Consider the following 17,736-nt stretch of genomic DNA (forward strand, 5'->3'; position numbering starts at 1 on the left):
TCACCACTCACTTCCATCCTTATTTATCTTATCTTTACTGATGCTTGATATACCACTAAGTGACCTCTAAGGCTAAAACAGTGGTTTACATTTATCTATTGCTCGTGTTTCCAAATTTGCCTATCAGTCAACTATCACTTCTCTCTCTGAGCTTTTCATATCAAACACCATTGTGACAATTTTGATTCTCTCAATCAATTCCAAACATGGCTCTTCAAAGCTACTTTCTCAAGCCAACCAGCACATTTAAACCTATCTCTTCATCTCAATTCCCCCTCTTCTCCCTTCTCTATGGATCCATCCACAATGCCTTCAACAAACTTGCCTATGGTCATAAGAACTCATACTAGGACAGACCAGAAGTCCATCAAGCCCAGTATCCTATTTCTAACAGTGGCCAACCCAGCTCAAGTACCTAGATGGATTCCAAATAGTAAAACAGATTTTATGCTGCTTATCCTAGGAATCCCCAAGCCATCTCAATAATGGCCTAAGGATTTCTCTTTTAGGAAATTATCCAAACCTCTTCAGCTCTTATTCTTTTAACATTCACTGATATCTTAATTGTTTTCTTTGTGTGTCTTGACTGTAAGCTCCATGAGCAAAGACATTAATGTGTGTGCCCATACAGCACTGCATACGTCTTGTAGCAATATATAAATTAATAGCAGCATTACAAATATTAATGTATAGGAGCTGAAATGAGAAATCAAACCAGTCTACCATCTAACAGCTCAGAGTGGCAATAGAACCAAAGGCAAGTTCACAGCAAGAAAAATCCAACAAAACTGCAGTAGATGTGAAATAACCAAAAACCAAAGGAAAATATTACAGATGTGATGCAAAATGCCAAGTCTTTATTAATAAATATAATTTTCCTCAATGTGGTCCACCTCTATGATGAAGGAACAGGGACCTGACACAGTCCGTGTTTCGATTAACACACCTTCATCAGCGGGTCCAGATGGTTGCTTTGTAGGCCACAATGACATCTGAAAAAATTCAAAATTTGTGGTCAAACCAAGATGTGCATCTTTCCAAGGCATCTTCGTTTGACCACAAGTTTTGGATTTTTTCGAACCATCTGGACCCCCTGATGAAGGCGTGCTAATCGAAACACGGACTGTGTCGGGTCCCTGTTCCCTTGTCACAGAGGTGGACCACATTGAGGAAAATTACATTCTTTAATAAAGACTTGGCATTTTGTATATTGCATCTGCAGTATTTTCCTTTGAACAAAGGCAAGTTCCCCAAATCATATTAAAATATGGAAACAAACAAAGGGAAATTATCTTCAGGATGGTTCTGATATGGAAAATGTTTTATGACAAACTACAGCAAGCTAAACTAGGACAGAACTGGTCCTTTAAAACAGATCATGTTATATATTCAACCAGGAGAACTCCTATAATAAATAAATAACTACTTCTCACAGATTACCTTTCTCCTAGATAATCTCCGATGACAGTTTTATTCAGTCCTTCACCTTTGTAAAGAAACTGAGCAATATCTTCAGGGGTGTTCTGTAGAAGGTCATTTTCTATAAGAAACTGAATCCCCTAGTAATAAGGACATAAATAAAAAAGGAAGACAAATTTATTTCAGCTTGATGCATTACAAACGCACTATGTGGGCAACATTCAAAACAATTTAGAGAATTGGTTGGATATAATTCACTGAATAGCAGAGCAAAATTCTAAGGAAACACTATTATCCATAAAGTGGCATTAAAACGCTCAATCTAGCTCAGATGCTGTCTAAATGATGCATCATCAGAATTGTCATCATGGAATCTGCAACAATAAACATTTCTGTTGTTTATGTGCAATCAACAGTGTTTATTTATTCAGTTTTCTATATCATTTCCCCAGGACAGCTCAGAACAGTTTACATTAATTTATTCAGGAACTCAAGCATTTTTCCTTGTCTGTCCTGGCAGGCTCACAATCTATCTAATGTACTTGAAGCAATGGGGGGGGGGGGATTAAGTGACTTGCCCAGAGACACAAAGAGCAGTGTGGGTTTGAACCCACAACCTCAAGGTGCTGAGGCTTTTGCTTTAAGCACTGCACCACTCTATAAATCAAAATGTAGTAAAAGTGAGCCAAGTATAGGGCACTGAAGCCACAGTGACATCACTGATGAGGTTGGCTCTTAGGCATTGATGGAAGGAGGCATTATGATGTCACCATATCAGCTCTGCTTATCAGAGGCTGAAACTTTTCACATTATTTATTTGATTTTCTATACTGTTCTCCCAGGGGAATTCAGAATGGGTTAAATGAATTTATTCAGGTACTCAAGCATTTTTCCCTGTCTATCCCGAAAGGCTCAAAATCTATCTAATATACCTGGGGCAACTCGAGAATTAAGTGACTTGCCCAGAGTCACAAGGAACAGCGTGGGTTTGAACCCACAACCTCAGGATGCTGAGGCTGTAGCTTTAACCACTATGCCACATTCTTACTGTAATCATTGCCATGGTTACATTTCTTCAAAAAGGCAATGAAGAGAAATTAATAAAGTAGGGTATGTTTGAACACTTACTGCACCTTAAGTGCAAAACTTACTTGTTAAGTGCAAAGGTGGCAAAGGATGCATTTAAGGTGCAGGGCAGTTATCACACAGGTACCATGATAGATGTATTTTCAGATAGTATAGATGTAGTCGCCCAGACAAGTAAATGATCTGCTGTGGTGCTATACCAGCACCCTCCACACCTCCCCCAAGCAACAAAACCACCCTGATCACTTCCTACCCTCCAATCTCCCCACAAATGACTCACCTCCCCCCATGCCAAGCTCCACTCCAAGACATGTTCATATACTACTGTGAGACTACCTTTAGGCATCAGATATGTGATTTTCACCCTAGTGCTTCATCTGGGTAAAAGTGGAAAGAGACTGATCCTACCTTGTACACTAAACACCTGGGAATGTGTGGAAAAGTGGGCAAGGTGGGGGGAGGGGACTACCAGGAGTTAGCCTCCAAAGATATGTCTACTCTACCAGACTGCCAGTAGCATAGCTGCATTTAATGTCGCCTCTTAAAGTGAAATCACATGCAGCTATGCTATCAGCAGTTGTGACAGCGCACGGTACTGACCCACAAGCTGTCACAGCTGGCCACTCCTCCACTCTGTCCATGCCCATGGTGCTGCTCAGCAGCACCTTGGACCCACCTTAAAGATGCTTAGTAAAAGGGCCCCTACATTTCAACAACCAAACATGTTCTTTAAATAAAACAGATTACCTTTTTAGGATCCATGTTGAATTTCTTCCTTCCCATGGCAATTTGTTTATTTCGCTGTGTCGTTTTGCTATTAAATGGGAAACAGTGAAATGAAAAAAATACCACACACACACCATTACTGTGTTCTTGTAAACTAATCAGCATCACACAATTCTAATTTGATGTGCTGTTTGTACTGGAGTAAATAAGTCAAAAATAACTAAGATGATCAATCCTTTAGAAAGAATGTTTCCATGAATTCTTTGATAGTTTATTAAAATTTTTATACTGTTTAGCTATAAACAAGATTGCAGCAGTTTAAAATGCAATAAAAATAATTTTTAAAAGAGAAGAAAAGAACTGCAATTAATTAAAAGGAAAGCACATTCAGACAACTCCTCACACACTAAAAATATTACAAAATAAATGAATAGCAAACAAGGAAGGATTATGGGCTAGATTCATTAAGGACATCGATCGTGTCCCAACCACTTTGCAATCACTTTGCGACCCCAGCCCAATTCACTAACCTTCCTCCTGCACCCAATCTGCGCATGCAAATGAGGGGAAACGGCATGCACAGTACCCTGGCCTCGATTCACTAAACAAAATTCAGGAACACCGACTGGTCTGGCCGATCAAGAAGAAACGGCTGCTGAGGACCAGTCGCCCTGACTCTTCTGCCTTTGTCGCCCTTCCCTGCAGCGCGAGCCTGTGGTTTTAACCCGCTTTAAACCCGCGAGTTAAAACCACAGGCTCGCGAGTAAAAAGTCAAAAAATAAAAAAGCAAAGTTTTCTTCACGGACAGCAAATGCATGCGCAGACCATCTACAGGCAAAGATGATGGTCTACGCACGCGTCAGGATCGCTCCCCAATGATCTGTGTAGTCTGTGGGGGGGTGTGCCTCTGATCGGCCTACTTTGCATGCGGGCGCATTGTGAATCGGGCGCCCAGCAACGGACCAGATGGGAAAAGGGAGGTTAGTGAATCTGGCCCTAAGTTCTTACCTCAATAATCATCTTTCCTGTAGAACAGCATACAATTCCTTACGGATGGGTTGTGTACTCCCAACTCGCAAGTTGGATTGTTAAAGGCATCAATCACTTTTCCCAGCTCTGCCTTCTTGTCTCCCTGGGCCGTACCCTCTCTCTTCAGTCCGTACCAAAGCAAGCAATAAGAGAGAAAATGAAAAGGAGGGGGGTTTGGAGGACTCCCCGATAACATTAATTTTGCTCTGCAATAGGAACAAAAACCAGTAAACAAACATTGCAATTGCAAAACTAAAGGTGGAACCAACTCACCACCTACCTGTGTGCAACCAGCACTAACACCTGTATAGCTCAGTGAAAGCAGCATGTAGCGAGCAATGGAACTAACCTACTGCCTTACAATAATTTTCTTTTCTTCTCTTTTGGCTGCCATGAGCCAAGTCACTGGAAATTCAAACCAGACTATTATTCAACGCAGGCTGTATCCACTTCTGAAAAGGTGGGGGTGTAAGGAATCATATGCTGTTCTATAGGAAAGAGGATTAACAAAGTAAGAACCTAATCCTTCCTTCTTGTGAAAATAACATACAATTCCTTATGGATGGGATGTAACAGAACAGTCCCTTGAGCCTCGGGCAGGATAGATGAGCCTGCAACATGCATCAAGGACTCACAGGCCACGTCTTCTTGTGCCAAAACGTCCACTCTGTAAAACTTCATAAAGGTATGAAGAATGAACCATGTGGCTGCCTTACAAATTTCATCAGGCAGCACTACTCTGGACTGTGCCCAAGAAAATGCCATACTTCTGAAAGAGTACACTTTCAAGGCGACTGGCGGTTGTTTACCACAGCCAATGTACCCCAAGGAGAACGCCATGCAAATCCATCAGGAGATATAAGCCTTAGAGGCTGGTCTTCCCCAACGATTAGAGCTGGATAAGATAAACACATGGTCGAAGTGCCTAAAATCATTTGTCACCGCAAGATAGGAGAGAAGCATCCTCCACACATCCAGCAATCCCAAAACCTGACTTTTGCCAAGCCTCCTGGCCAGTTGTAGAATCTACTCAGCTTACGCTCAAGCGCCTGACTTGGCAGGAGCAAACATCACTCTCAAAGAACCTATTCACAGCTCCAAGGGTTACAACATGCTGGCCAGGGAGGTGCTCTTTTAAAGTGTGGTCCTCCTGGCTTCAGACCCCAATGTCTGAGGCAGAGCCATCCCAGGACTACTGGGAATCTCTTAATATAGGGAAGCCTTGAAAAAGACCAGATTAATACCCTAAAATAACAAATCTAGTGCACAGCAGAGGAAAAGACACCTTCTCAACTCACTTGCAGAAATTAAGACTGAAGAGAGAGGGCACTACCTAGGGAGACAAGAAGGCGAAGCTGAGCGAAAATGATCGATACCTTCTACAACCCAACTTTCCATAAGAAATCGTACAGGAAACAGCAAATAGCAATTTCATTAAGGTCTGTTAGACTGAAATAGCAGAACTCCTAATAAAGAACAAGTTAACAAGCAAAGCTAACTTACCTTTCTTCTACAGAAGTCAGATTATCAATTTCAGTCATCACCTCTGCTATTTCAAATTTCAGTCTCTAGAAGGGTAAGGTAAGATAAAATAAAGAGCTTAAAACCAACTAAGAATGGGCTATCAACAACAGCTAGAAGCAGGCAGGATTCTAACTGCACAAACAGAAGTAGCTACCACAGGAACCATTTCCCTAATGATTATGCCAGGTCAGAATTGTTTTGCTTTCTATAGTACTATTGCTTTCTAATAAGAAGGCAAAGAAAATCAGCTAGGACCATGCTTCCAGAAAAATTAAAGGCAGTCCAAAGGAAGGCTACTGGAGTAGTCCAGAGTTTCCCAAACCTTCCTGAAGCTCCCCTCAGTCAGATGGATTTTCAAGACATTCACAAAAATATATGAGATAAATTCATATGATTTTACATATAATAAGGCTAATGTTACGTAGACTTTCTGAAAACCTAATTGTTTGTGGGGTCAATAGGACAAGTTATGGAAGCCCTGTAGACCTAATTACATGTAGAACCTGGAAGAGATTTTTTTTAATTGGACTATCGGACTCAAATTCCCGAGAATATAAATGAATAAAAATGTAAGCCTTTTATAAAAGAAAGCCATCTATGAAAGATTCAGCAGTGTTCCCTCTACAGTAGAGCATACACAACCACACACTGTTCTAAATGTAGCCATGTATCATTTCTGAATCTGCTACAGGAGAAGTGTAGGAGTCTATGCCATTCACTGCTCAGTGAAATCAAATGAAGCCACAACCGCATTCTTAAGTATGAGTCGTACTTAAGTTGGGAGTCTGTAATTTGGGGACTGCCTGTAGTCTTCAGTCTGTATCCTAGGGTATTGTAAGCCATTAAGTCCAAAAAATATATAAAATCCGGAAGACAAGGGCTTAAATATATATATATAAAAGTACAGTGGACTTTATGTGGAGGGGGTAAATAATTTATTGATGAGGTATTCTATTCCCATCTCACTCTGTGATTCTGATAGTGACCTGAACTATTTCCTGCTTTGCATGCATTTATGTTTATATAGGAACTATCTAGTGATATAAGAGCAGGCAGAGAACCAGGAAAGTCAGGATTCAAATCCAGCTTTTCTCCATTGATGCTCCTTGTGACCTCATTAAGTCACTTTGCTTCTACTGTTTCAATTACCAAATCAAGATTGCAAGCCTTCTCTAGAAAAGGTTTCTGAACTGTAACTTGCCTAGAGCACAGATTTGGAAACATAAAAGAACTGGACTAAAGTTCATTATTTATTTTACAGTCCTGTGCTATGTGTGCATATATATTCACTTAATTCAAAATAATTTCAGGACAATGGGTCTCATTTAAAATTTGGTATATGATCATTTAAAAAATTACCTCAATATCATCAATGAGCTCTTTTTTTCTTCGACGAATGTTTAACAGCTCTTCTCTCTCTTCTACTGAAAGATCATCAGGTACTGAAAATGAAAGCACAGATATCCAAGAAGCATATAAATATTTCTGAACCACTTTAAGAGAAGCAAATTATATTAAACCTGAATGTTCTTTCCAGGGAGGATAGGTTTCAAAATTTCAACTCCAAACCACAGGAATTTGATGTTTGGTTTGAAGGATCCAAGTTGGGGATGTCTTTTTTTTTTGCAAATAAAAATTGTGCATTTCATGAACAGATCACTATTATTTAATTTGTCCACTTTAAAATCATTAACCAACCTAGAAAAGGGTGAAACAATGAGGGGGAGGGAAAAAAAAGTCAATCAAAACTTAAATAGACTGTAATCTCTTAATAACAAATGCCTAGTTAAGTGGTGGTTTCAAAGCTGAGAATCCCTGATTATGCTTTGTTGACTGTTTTGCCATCCCTGTCAGACAACGTCCTGCCATGCCACGTTTGCCAACACCTTGTATAAAAACACTTTAATATGTATGTAAACTTGTAACCCGTTGTGACTCCCCTGGGAGGACCGGATATAAAAACAAATAAATATGCTGCTTAACTGTGATATTCTAATGAGAAAGAAACCTTTTCAAGGACTTATCTTATTGTATCTGATTTTACAAATGTTATAGATTTAAAATTAAATTTAAACACACACATATATGCAGAAAAAAATCTTAAGTATTTAGGTTCTGCTGTATGGCTAATGAAAACAGAGAAAATGACAGCAGATAAAAAGACCATACAGCTTATCCAATCTGTCCACCCACACTAGCTACTAAAGTCTTAAGGGTTTTTCTCATGCTTTCTTTAATTTAGATACTGTGCTTGTCTCCACAGGGAAGCTGTTCCATTCATCCATCATACTCTCCATAAATAAATATGACTTTAGATTATTCATGAGTCTACTCCCTTTTACTCTTATTCTATGACCCCTTTTTCCAGTGCCTCCTTTATGTTGACAGAACCCTGTCCTTTGTATATTTATATCTTCAAGGTATTTAAATGTCTATTATATCACTCTTTTCCTGCCTTTCCTCTAGATCAGGGGTGCCCACACTTTTTGGACTTGCAAACTACTTTTAAAATGACCAAGTCAAAATGATCTACCAACAATAAAATTTTAAAACACACAAAGCACACTGTACGCAGAGAAAATGTTAATTATCATTTATATTCCGCGGGTTTTCAAAGAGGTCAAGGCAGCTGACTTCGGAGCCTTGGGTGAGAGGCTGAAGCAGACAAGTGCGCAGGTAGTCTTCTCATCAATCCTCCCAGTTAGAGGCAAGGGAAGAGCCAGAGATGAATGCATCCGGAGAACGAACAAATGGCTACAAGGATGGTGTCGAGATATGAACTTCGGATTCCTGGATCATAGAGAGGCGCTGCAGGGACTACAGGGACCAGACGGACTCCATTTGACCAGCAGAGGTAAGAACGTCTTCGGACACCGACTAGCCCGCCTGATTCGCAGGGCTTTAAACTAGGTAAGTTGGGGGAGGGGACCTACTCATATACTGGTGTGGAAAGGAACTATCCTGATGGGACGAGTCGACACTCTGTTTCCGAGGTAAGGACCCAATATGCAAACAGTTCTCTAGGAGCCACACAGACTCAGTCAGGAATAGCCTTACAGGGACTCAGCAAACACAAAGTGTGGAGGGCCATGTATGTTAATGCACACAGTTTAGGCAATAAAATTCTAGAACTGGAAACTGAAATAAGGGATGCCAACCTGGACGTGGTGGCAATATCCGAGACTTGGTTCATGGACGCACATGGGTGGGATATGGTTATACCGGGGTACAATTTACTTCGTCAGGACAGAGAGGGCAGGTTAGGTGGAGGGGTAGCACTATACATTAAAGAGGACATCAAAACCACCAGGATCACTGATGTCAAGTATACCGGGGAATCCCTCTGGGTAAACCTGGCAAGAGGTGGCAAAAAATGCCTGTATCTTGGAGTGGTATACAGACCTCCAAGACAACCGGAAGACATGGACGCAGAATTAATTGAAGACATAGAGAATATAACTCTATGGGGCGACACTGTACTGCTAGGGGACTTCAACATACCTGATGCAGACTGGAACACATTTTCAGCAACAACCAGCAGCAGCAGGAGGCTTTTGACCTCCATAAAAGGAGTACATCTCAGACAGATGGTAACGGAACCCACTAGAGCCCAGGCGATCCTAGACCTGGTACTCACCAACGGGGAAAGTGTCTCAGAGGTCTCGGTAGGAGATACGCTAGCCTCCAGCGACCATAACATGGTATGGTTCAACCTTGGGAAAGGATCCCCTAAATCAATTACAAAAACAAAGGTGCTCCAATTCCGGGGCACCGACTTCGCACGCATGGGGGATTTAGTTCATCAGACGCTGCAGGACCATGCAGGGACCAGCAATGTAGAAACTATGTGGTCGTACCTGAAATCATCCATACACGAAGCAACTAATCGCTACATAAAATCAGTAGATAAACGACAAAGAAACAACAAACCCCAATGGTTCACTGAAGAGATCTCGCACCTCATTAAGGAAAAGAAAAAAGCATTTCTTTCCTACAAACGTACGCAGAGAAGAGAAACTAAAGTAGAATATAAGACCAGATCTGCAACGGTCAAAACAGCAGTTAGGGAGGCCAAACTTCGAGTGGAAGAAACTCTGGCAAATAACATTAAAAAAGGGGACAAATCCTTCTTTAGGTATATCAGCGATAGGAAAAGGAACACAGACGGTATAGTACGCCTTAGACAACCGGACGGGAACTACACGGTGGCGGATTCAGAAAAAGCAGAACTACTAAATGAATATTTCTGCTCAGTCTTCACCTGCGAAGCACCGGGACACGGACCACAGTTGATGATAAAACAAGACGTGGATGACCCGTTTCAGAATTTTGAGTTCACACCTGGGGACGTTTACAACGAACTGGCAAGGCTAAAGGTAAACAAGGCCATGGGACCGGACAATTTACACCCAAGAGTGCTCAGAGAATTGAGAGACGTTCTGGCGGAACCGTTGGCAGTGCTCTTCAATCTCTCACTAAGTACGGGGAAAGTTCCGTTAGATTGGAAAACAGCCAACGTCGTTCCTCTACATAAAAAGGGTTGCAAGGCTGAAGCTGCAAACTATAGACCGGTAAGCCTCACCTCAATAGTGTGTAAACTCATGGAAACACTAATTAAGTATAAATTAGATACGATCCTGAACGAGGGAAATCTCCGGGATCCCAGCCAACATGGATTCACCAATGGTAGGTCATGCCAGTCAAATCTAATCAACTTCTTTGACTGGGTAACAAGAAGACTGGACTCAGGAGAGTCCTTGGACGTCGTGTACCTGGACTTCAGCAAAGCGTTCGACAGCGTCCCACACCGCAGGCTGCTGAACAAGATGAAATCGATGGGATTAGGAGAGACTAACTGCATGGGTTAAAGATTGGCTTAATGGCAGACTTCAGAGGGTGGTAGTTAACGGTACCCTCTCTAAAATGTCGGAGGTGACTAGCGGAGTGCCACAGGGTTCGGTCCTGGGCCCACTCCTCTTCAACATATTCATTGGGGATCTGACTCAAGGGCTTCAAGGCAAAGTAACCTTATTCGCTGATGACGCCAAACTATGCAATATAGTAAACGGCCATAATCTACAAGATGCTATGGAGCAAGACCTGCGTACTTTAGAAAGTTGGTCCTTGATGTGGCAGCTGGGCTTTAACGCCAAGAAATGTAAGGTCATGCATCTCGGTAACGGAAATCCTTGCAGAACTTACACCCTGAATGGAGAAACTTTAACCAGGACTACGGCAGAACGAGACTTAGGAGTAATCATCAGTGCTGACATGAAAGCAGCCACTCAAGTGGAGAAGGCTTCATCTAAAGCACGGCAGATGATAGGTTGTATCAAGAGAAGCTTCGTCAACAGGAAACCTGAAGTCATGATGCCATTGTACAGAGCCATGGTGAGACCTCATCTGGAGTACTGTGTGCAATTCTGGAGGCCACATTACCGTAAGGATGTGCTCAGAATTGAGTCGGTTCAGCGGATGGCCACCAGGATGGTCTCGGGGCTAAAGGGTCTCCCGTACGAGGAAAGACTGAGCAAATTGCAGCTCTACACTCTTGAAGAGCGTAGGGAGAGGGGAGACATGATTGAGACATTTAAGTACATCACGGGACGGGTCGAGGTGGAAGAGGTTATCTTTCTTCTCAGGGGACCCTCAACCACAAGAGGACATCCGCTCAAACTCAGGGGAGGGAAGTTTCGTGGAGACGCCAGGAAGTACTTCTTCACGGAGAGAGTGATCGAGCATTGGAACAAGCTTCCAGTGCAGGTGGTCGAGGCACGCAGCATCCCAGACTTCAAGAACAAATGGGATACCCACGTGGGATCCCTACGAGGTCATGCCAAGGGATAGGGTCACTAGGACTTGAATGAGCGGGTCAGTAGAGTGACAGTATAATTACAATTATACTTAAGGGGTCAGAAGACTTAAGAGGGTGGGTAAATAGTGTGGGCAGACTTGATGGGCTATATGGCCCTTATCTGCCGTCATCTTTCTATGTTTCTATGTTTATGCAATGTCACCCTCAGTAACAACTATATAAAAAATAGACAAATATACCCCCTTCCTTTTTACTAAACTGCGATAGCGGTTTTTAGCGCAGGGAGCTGCGCTGAATGCCCTGCGCTGCTCTTGATGCTCATAGGCTTCCTGTGCTAAAAAATGCTATTGCGGTTTAGTAAAAGGGGGCCATAGTGCAAAATATAGACAGCAGATATAAATTCTCAAAACGGACACATTTTGATCACTAAATTTAAAATAAAATAATTTTTCCTACCTTTGTTGTCTGGTAATTTCATGAGTTTATGGTTGCACTTTCTTCTTCTGAGTGTGCATCCAATATTTCTTCCCTTCTTTCAGCTTCCTGTATGCTTCCTCTCCTCCAGACCTCATTTCCTCCCCCAACTTTTTCTTCCTCTCTCCCTGCCCTCCTCCCCTTTCTTTCTTTCTCTCTGTCTTTGTCTCCCTGCCCCCCTTTATTTCTGTATGTCTGTCTTTCTCTCTCCATGCCCCCTTTCTGTCTGTCTACCTGCCCTCCCCTAAGCCACCGCCGCCATCGGGGAACAGGCCGCGATTGGCTGGCCTGGAACTTCCTCTCCGACGTAAGAATTGACGTCGAGTGAAGAACGTTGGTAGGCCCATCGCTTCAGCATCCTCTTTACAGGGTCATGAAGCCACGGAAGGCAACGCAAGTCTATCACGGAACCTGGGATGGGCTCCGAAATCGACTCACATTGCCTTCGTGATCTACTGGTCGATTGCGATTGACCTTTTGGGCACCCCTGCTCTAGATCTTCAAGTATGTCTCCATATGCTTGATGATTAAAAAAAAAAAATTCTTATACTCTGCTTCTATTCGAAGAAGTTTTATATTCAAGTACTCTAGGTATTTCTCCCTATCTGTCCTGGCAGGCTCACAATCTAACTATAGTACCTGAAGCAATGGAGTGTTAAGTGACTTGCCCAGTGTCACAAGGGACAGCAGGGTGCTGAGGCAGGGGTTCTAACCACTAGGCCATTTCCTGATTAGTAATAGCTGTCCCCAGACTGTTTCCTGTTCAGTTTTTGTCTGAATGTTTCTGTATTTGGTGAGGGTCTGTTTATAGTCTGTGTGTACGACCAAGGTCATGTATTCTGCTACTGTGTAGTTCCTGTGCAGGGACCTGTAGCAGTGTAACTTTTGTTTTCTAATCTGCTCCACCCAAACTGATGGTGTATTAAACCACCAGAGTGGAATTGTCCAAATAAGAGAGATGTGCACTGTAAAAAAAAGTGTCCTCCAATCCATCTGATGATATGAAGATCTTTATTGTTCAAAACATCTAAATGACACATTCACGACTCAATGACTCGACATGTTTCGGCCCTCAGGCCTGCCTCAGGAGTCTTAAAGAGCGTGATGGCTGAAATGCACAATACACTGGCACTCAATTGGAACTGATACGCGGTGCTAATAGATAGAACCCGCTGTATAAGCGATATGGCATACTTCCATGATTGACTTTTTAGTCAGTTCCAATTGAGTGCCAGTGTATTGTGCATTTCAGCCATCACGCTCTTTAAGACTCCTGAGGCAGGCTTGAGGGCCGAAATATGTACATGTCGAGTCATTGAGTCGTGAATGTGTCATTTAGATGTTTTGAACAATAAAGATCTTCATATCATCAGACGGATTGGAGGACACTTTTTTACAGTGCACATCTCTCTTATTTGGACAATTCCACTCTGGTGGTACCATATTCAGTTTTGTGGTGTTGTTTTCCCCCTCTTTTTTTTCTTCTCTGGTGTATTAAACCAACCAGATACTTGTCGATGGTCGGAATATCAAATGTAGAATAAACTTGGAAACTTGGTTCTAGCGCATGTTACAGTGTTTGCACTAACAGGTGCTATCAAATAATCCTAATAGGATTGCATGGCACAGGGAATAAAGTCTGTCCTCAAAGAGCATACCTCTTACCTCACTATACAGAAATATACAGTGTTCATGAAATAGTTGGCATTTCCCCTCTAATTTTAATTAGTTTTTAAGTTTGTTTCACACATGAATTTTAATAGAAAGCTTTTAGCTCACATTGGAACTTTTTTAATGCATAGTAATTAATTGTACACCAATTAATATATTAATGCATATTAAATTTTAAAGATGCCTTCATAAACTAATGCTGGATTTTACTAAGGGCTCCTTTTACGAAGCCGCGTTAGCGGTTTAACGCGCGTAATAGCGTGCGCTAAACTGCTGGCCGCGCTAGATGCTAACGCCAGCATTGAGCTGGCGTTAGTCCTAGCTGCGTAGCGCGGGTTTTGCGCGCGCTAAAACCGCTAACATGGATTCATAAAAGGAGCCCTAAATAGTGGTAGAATTTTCTACTAAAGGCTGGCAAAATTCGTTCCTGTCTGTTTGCTGAGATTGTGGCCTGAGTGTACCGGAGTGCATCTTTTGTATCTAATATACTAAGGGGTTTTTAAATTGGTGTTCGTTTTGTGTTAGCTCATACATTCCTGTATTTGTGTGATTGGGATGTACATTTAGGGCTCCTTTTACTAAATGGCGGTAGAAGTTTCTACCGCAGGCTGGTGAGTACCGTATTTTCACGCAAATAACGCGCACCCGTATAAAACGCGCACACGGGTATAGCGCGCAGAAATCACGATGATATGTACAAAAACTTTGGTATACCGCGCTCACGGGTATACCGCGCATGCTGCCCGACGCTCCTTTCGCCCGCCCTGACTTTCCGTGCGCTGTCCCGACTCTCCGTTCACCCCCCCTGACTTCCGTGCACTGTCCCCCCTTGAAGGTCTGTCCCCATCCTGAAAGCCTGATGCCCCCCCCACGACGTCCGATACATCCCTCCCCCCGAAGGACCGCCGATTCCCCAACAATATCGGGCCAGGAGGGAGCCCAAATCCTCCTGGCCACGGCGACCCCCTAACCCCACCCCGCACTACATTACGGGCAGGAGGGATCCCAGGCCCTCCTGCCCTCGACGCAAACCCCCCTCCCCCCAACGACCGCCCCCCCCAAGAACCTCCGACCGCCCCCCCAGCCGACCCGCGACCCCCCTGGCGACCCCCACGACCCCCCCACCCCCCTTCCCCGTACCTTTGGTAGTTGGGCCAGAAGGGAGCCCAAACCCTCCTGGCCACGGCGACCCCTAACCCCACCCCGCACTACATTACGGGCAGGAGGGATCCCAGGCCCTCCTGCCCTCGACGCAAACCCCCCTCCCCCCCAATGACCGCCCCCCCCAAGAACCTCCGACCGCCCCCCCAGCCGACCCGCGACCCCCCTGGCGACCCCCACGACCCCCCCACCCCCCTTCCCCGTACCTTTGGTAGTTGGCCGGACAGACGGGAGCCAAACCCGCCTGTCCGGCAGGCAGCCAACGAAGGAATGAGGCCGGATTGGCCCATCCATCCTAAAGCTCCGCCTACTGGTGGGGCCTAAGGCGCGTGGGCCAATCAGAATAGGCCCTGGAGCCTTAGGTCCCACCTGGGGGCGCGGCCTGAGGCACATGGTCGGGTTGGGCCCATGTGCCTCAGGCCGCGCCCCCAGGTGGGACCTAAGGCTCCAGGGCCTATTCTGATTGGCCCACGCGCCTTAGGCCCCACCAGTAGGCGGAGCTTTAGGATGGATGGGCCAATCCGGCCTCATTCCTTCGTTGGCTGCCTGCCGGACAGGCGGGTTTGGCTCCCGTCTGTCCGGCCAACTACCAAAGGTACGGGGAAGGGGGGTGGGGGGGTCGTGGGGGTCGCCAGGGGGGTCGCGGGTCGGCTGGGGGGGCGGTCGGAGGTTCTTGGGGGGGGCGGTCGTTGGAGGGAGGGGGTTTGCGTCGAGGGCAGGAGGGCCTGGGATCCCTCCTGCCCATAATGTAGTGCGGGGTGGGGTTAGGGGGTCGCCGTGGCCAGGAGGGTTTGGGCTCCCTTCTGGCCCGATATTGTCGGGAAGTCGGCGGTCCTTCGGGGTGGGGTGCGAGTGGTCCTGCCGGGGGGGGGGGGGATGTATCGGACGTCGGGGAGTCGGCCGGGCAAGAGGGCTTGGGCTCCCTCTTGCTCCGATCGTGGATGCGGGTGCGGGTGGGAGCGCGTGCGAGCGGTCGTTCGGGGTGGGGGTGCGAGTGGTCCTGCCGGGGGGGGGGGATGTATCGGACGTCGGGGAGTCGGCCGGGCAAGAGGGCTTGGGCTCCCTCTTGCTCCGATCGTGGATGCGGGTGCGGGTGGGAGCGCGTGCGAGTGGTCGTTCGGGGTGGGGGTGCGAGTGGTCCTGCTGGGGGGGGTGAATCGGGCGTCGGGCGGGGTGGGAACTATGTTTTAAAACTTTCGTATACCGCGCTCACGCATATAACGCGCGAGGGGTATGCGCGGTAGGTAAAAACGCGTATAACGCGCGCGTTATATGCGTGAAAATACGGTACTCTTGACTTCTTTAGTGCCACAACATATGCAGCACTGTACAGACAAATATAAAAGGGAAGTCCCTTCTCCTTAGTATTTACAGACTAGGCAAGATACAGAGATGAGGCACATGGGAGAAATCATGATCAGGAAGAAGCAGGGTTAAAGTTTTCAAAGCAGCTTCATAAAAGGTGGCTTATATATGTTCAAGTCACATTATTATGACCACCGCCTACCTCTGACATCAGGGACACACAGCCAATGAACGAATGCACATATAACACACAGACTTCGTGGGTATATAAGGTGGGACGTCAGTGACTTGCCAGTATAGCAATTCTGGCTGTCGTGGGGAAAAAGCACGACACTGCTTAGAGGGCCCAATAAGGATATGTATAGGCAAATGTAGTTTGGGTTTTATTTTTCCCAATTTCCTGGTGGGCGCTTTTTTTTTTTTTTTTACTAATAGCAGTACATCCCTAGGGTTCAAAAATGAAGTGAATTCTGAACAGTGATGAAATGCTCCTAAGTATTTTTGGTGTTTAAGACCTGCTTGCTCATGTAAGCAGAACGCAGCAATTTTGCATTAACATATTTCTTGAACACACTTTCAATACTGTAATAATCTACAGAAATTATTTTGTAAGCTTGAGAATTAATAGGTAATCCCTTAGCTCAGGAAAAAGGCTGGTGCTGGAGGACATTCAAATTTTTGCCTCTTGTTGGACAGGATTAGCGTATCAATCAAAGGATCTGTGTCCCATATAAGAAAGAAAACTACACTCTAAATCAGTGTATCACAGCACACCAGTGTGCCTCCTGAAATTTCAGGTGTGCTACGGTACCCTGGGAAAGAGGAGAGATGCCGGCACCAGCTGACTGTCTACAGGACGTGCCTCTCGCGAAGAGAGGCATTTCCTGTAAGCAACCTCCCGACGCTGGCACCTGTTCTCTCTGCCGGCCCTTTTCTCCAGCTCTTCTCTCCGCCGGCCCTTCTCTCCTCTCGGTGCAAGGCCCATTTGAAGGGCCTTAGAGCATGCGTTGATGTCACGCGCATGTGTGATGTTATCACTCTGATACCAGCGCACTTCCGGGTGTCTCGAGCCAGGGACACTAGGTTTAGTGTGCCCCGGCATGAAAATGCTTGCGAGACACTGCTCTAAATAGAAGGAAACAAAACTATTCAGAGAGTACTAGAGAACTATTGTATGCATGAAGAACAAGCACTTAAAATATTTTTTTTTAAAAACCTGCAGGGGAGAAATAGAGATGTCACTTTAAGAAAAGACCTTGGGAATTGGAGTCTAAACCCATCCCTGGCACTTGACAGGAAGAAATAGGCCTCAAGGGAAGAGACAGTTGCTGTGATAAAAAGAAACAAGACTAAGTGAGAGGAATCTTGGACATGTTCTGTTTGTATGCTTGACTATGGAGCAAACAGGCTCAGCCTGGTCCTGTAGAGGGAGTTAACTTCTGTGTAGGAGGTCCTATTAAAGAAAATCACCAAATGAAAATGCCTAGCTCTCAAGTGTATTGTTGTCTCTTTGGTTCCCTGTAAAT

At 44.7% G+C, this 17,736-nt stretch overlaps 1 protein-coding gene across 2 annotated transcripts in view; it reads right to left on the bottom strand.

The window, feature by feature from the left end:
* The window catches only part of CYTH3 (cytohesin 3), a 111,083-nt gene that overhangs the window by 33,655 nt on the left and 59,692 nt on the right, over positions 1-17,736 (bottom strand). For both annotated transcript variants that reach the window (XM_033963716.1, XM_033963717.1), the window contains exons 2-5: positions 7,144-7,226; positions 5,764-5,828; positions 3,253-3,319; positions 1,441-1,559 (exon numbers count right to left, since the gene is read on the bottom strand). In XM_033963716.1, the coding sequence (XP_033819607.1) occupies positions 1,441-1,559; positions 3,253-3,319; positions 5,764-5,828; positions 7,144-7,226 (334 nt within the window). The remainder of the gene's footprint in view (positions 1-1,440; positions 1,560-3,252; positions 3,320-5,763; positions 5,829-7,143; positions 7,227-17,736) is intronic.

Source organism: Geotrypetes seraphini, chromosome 11, assembly GCF_902459505.1.
Source record: "Geotrypetes seraphini chromosome 11, aGeoSer1.1, whole genome shotgun sequence".
In the NCBI taxonomy this organism is placed as follows: domain Eukaryota; kingdom Metazoa; phylum Chordata; class Amphibia; order Gymnophiona; family Dermophiidae; genus Geotrypetes; species Geotrypetes seraphini.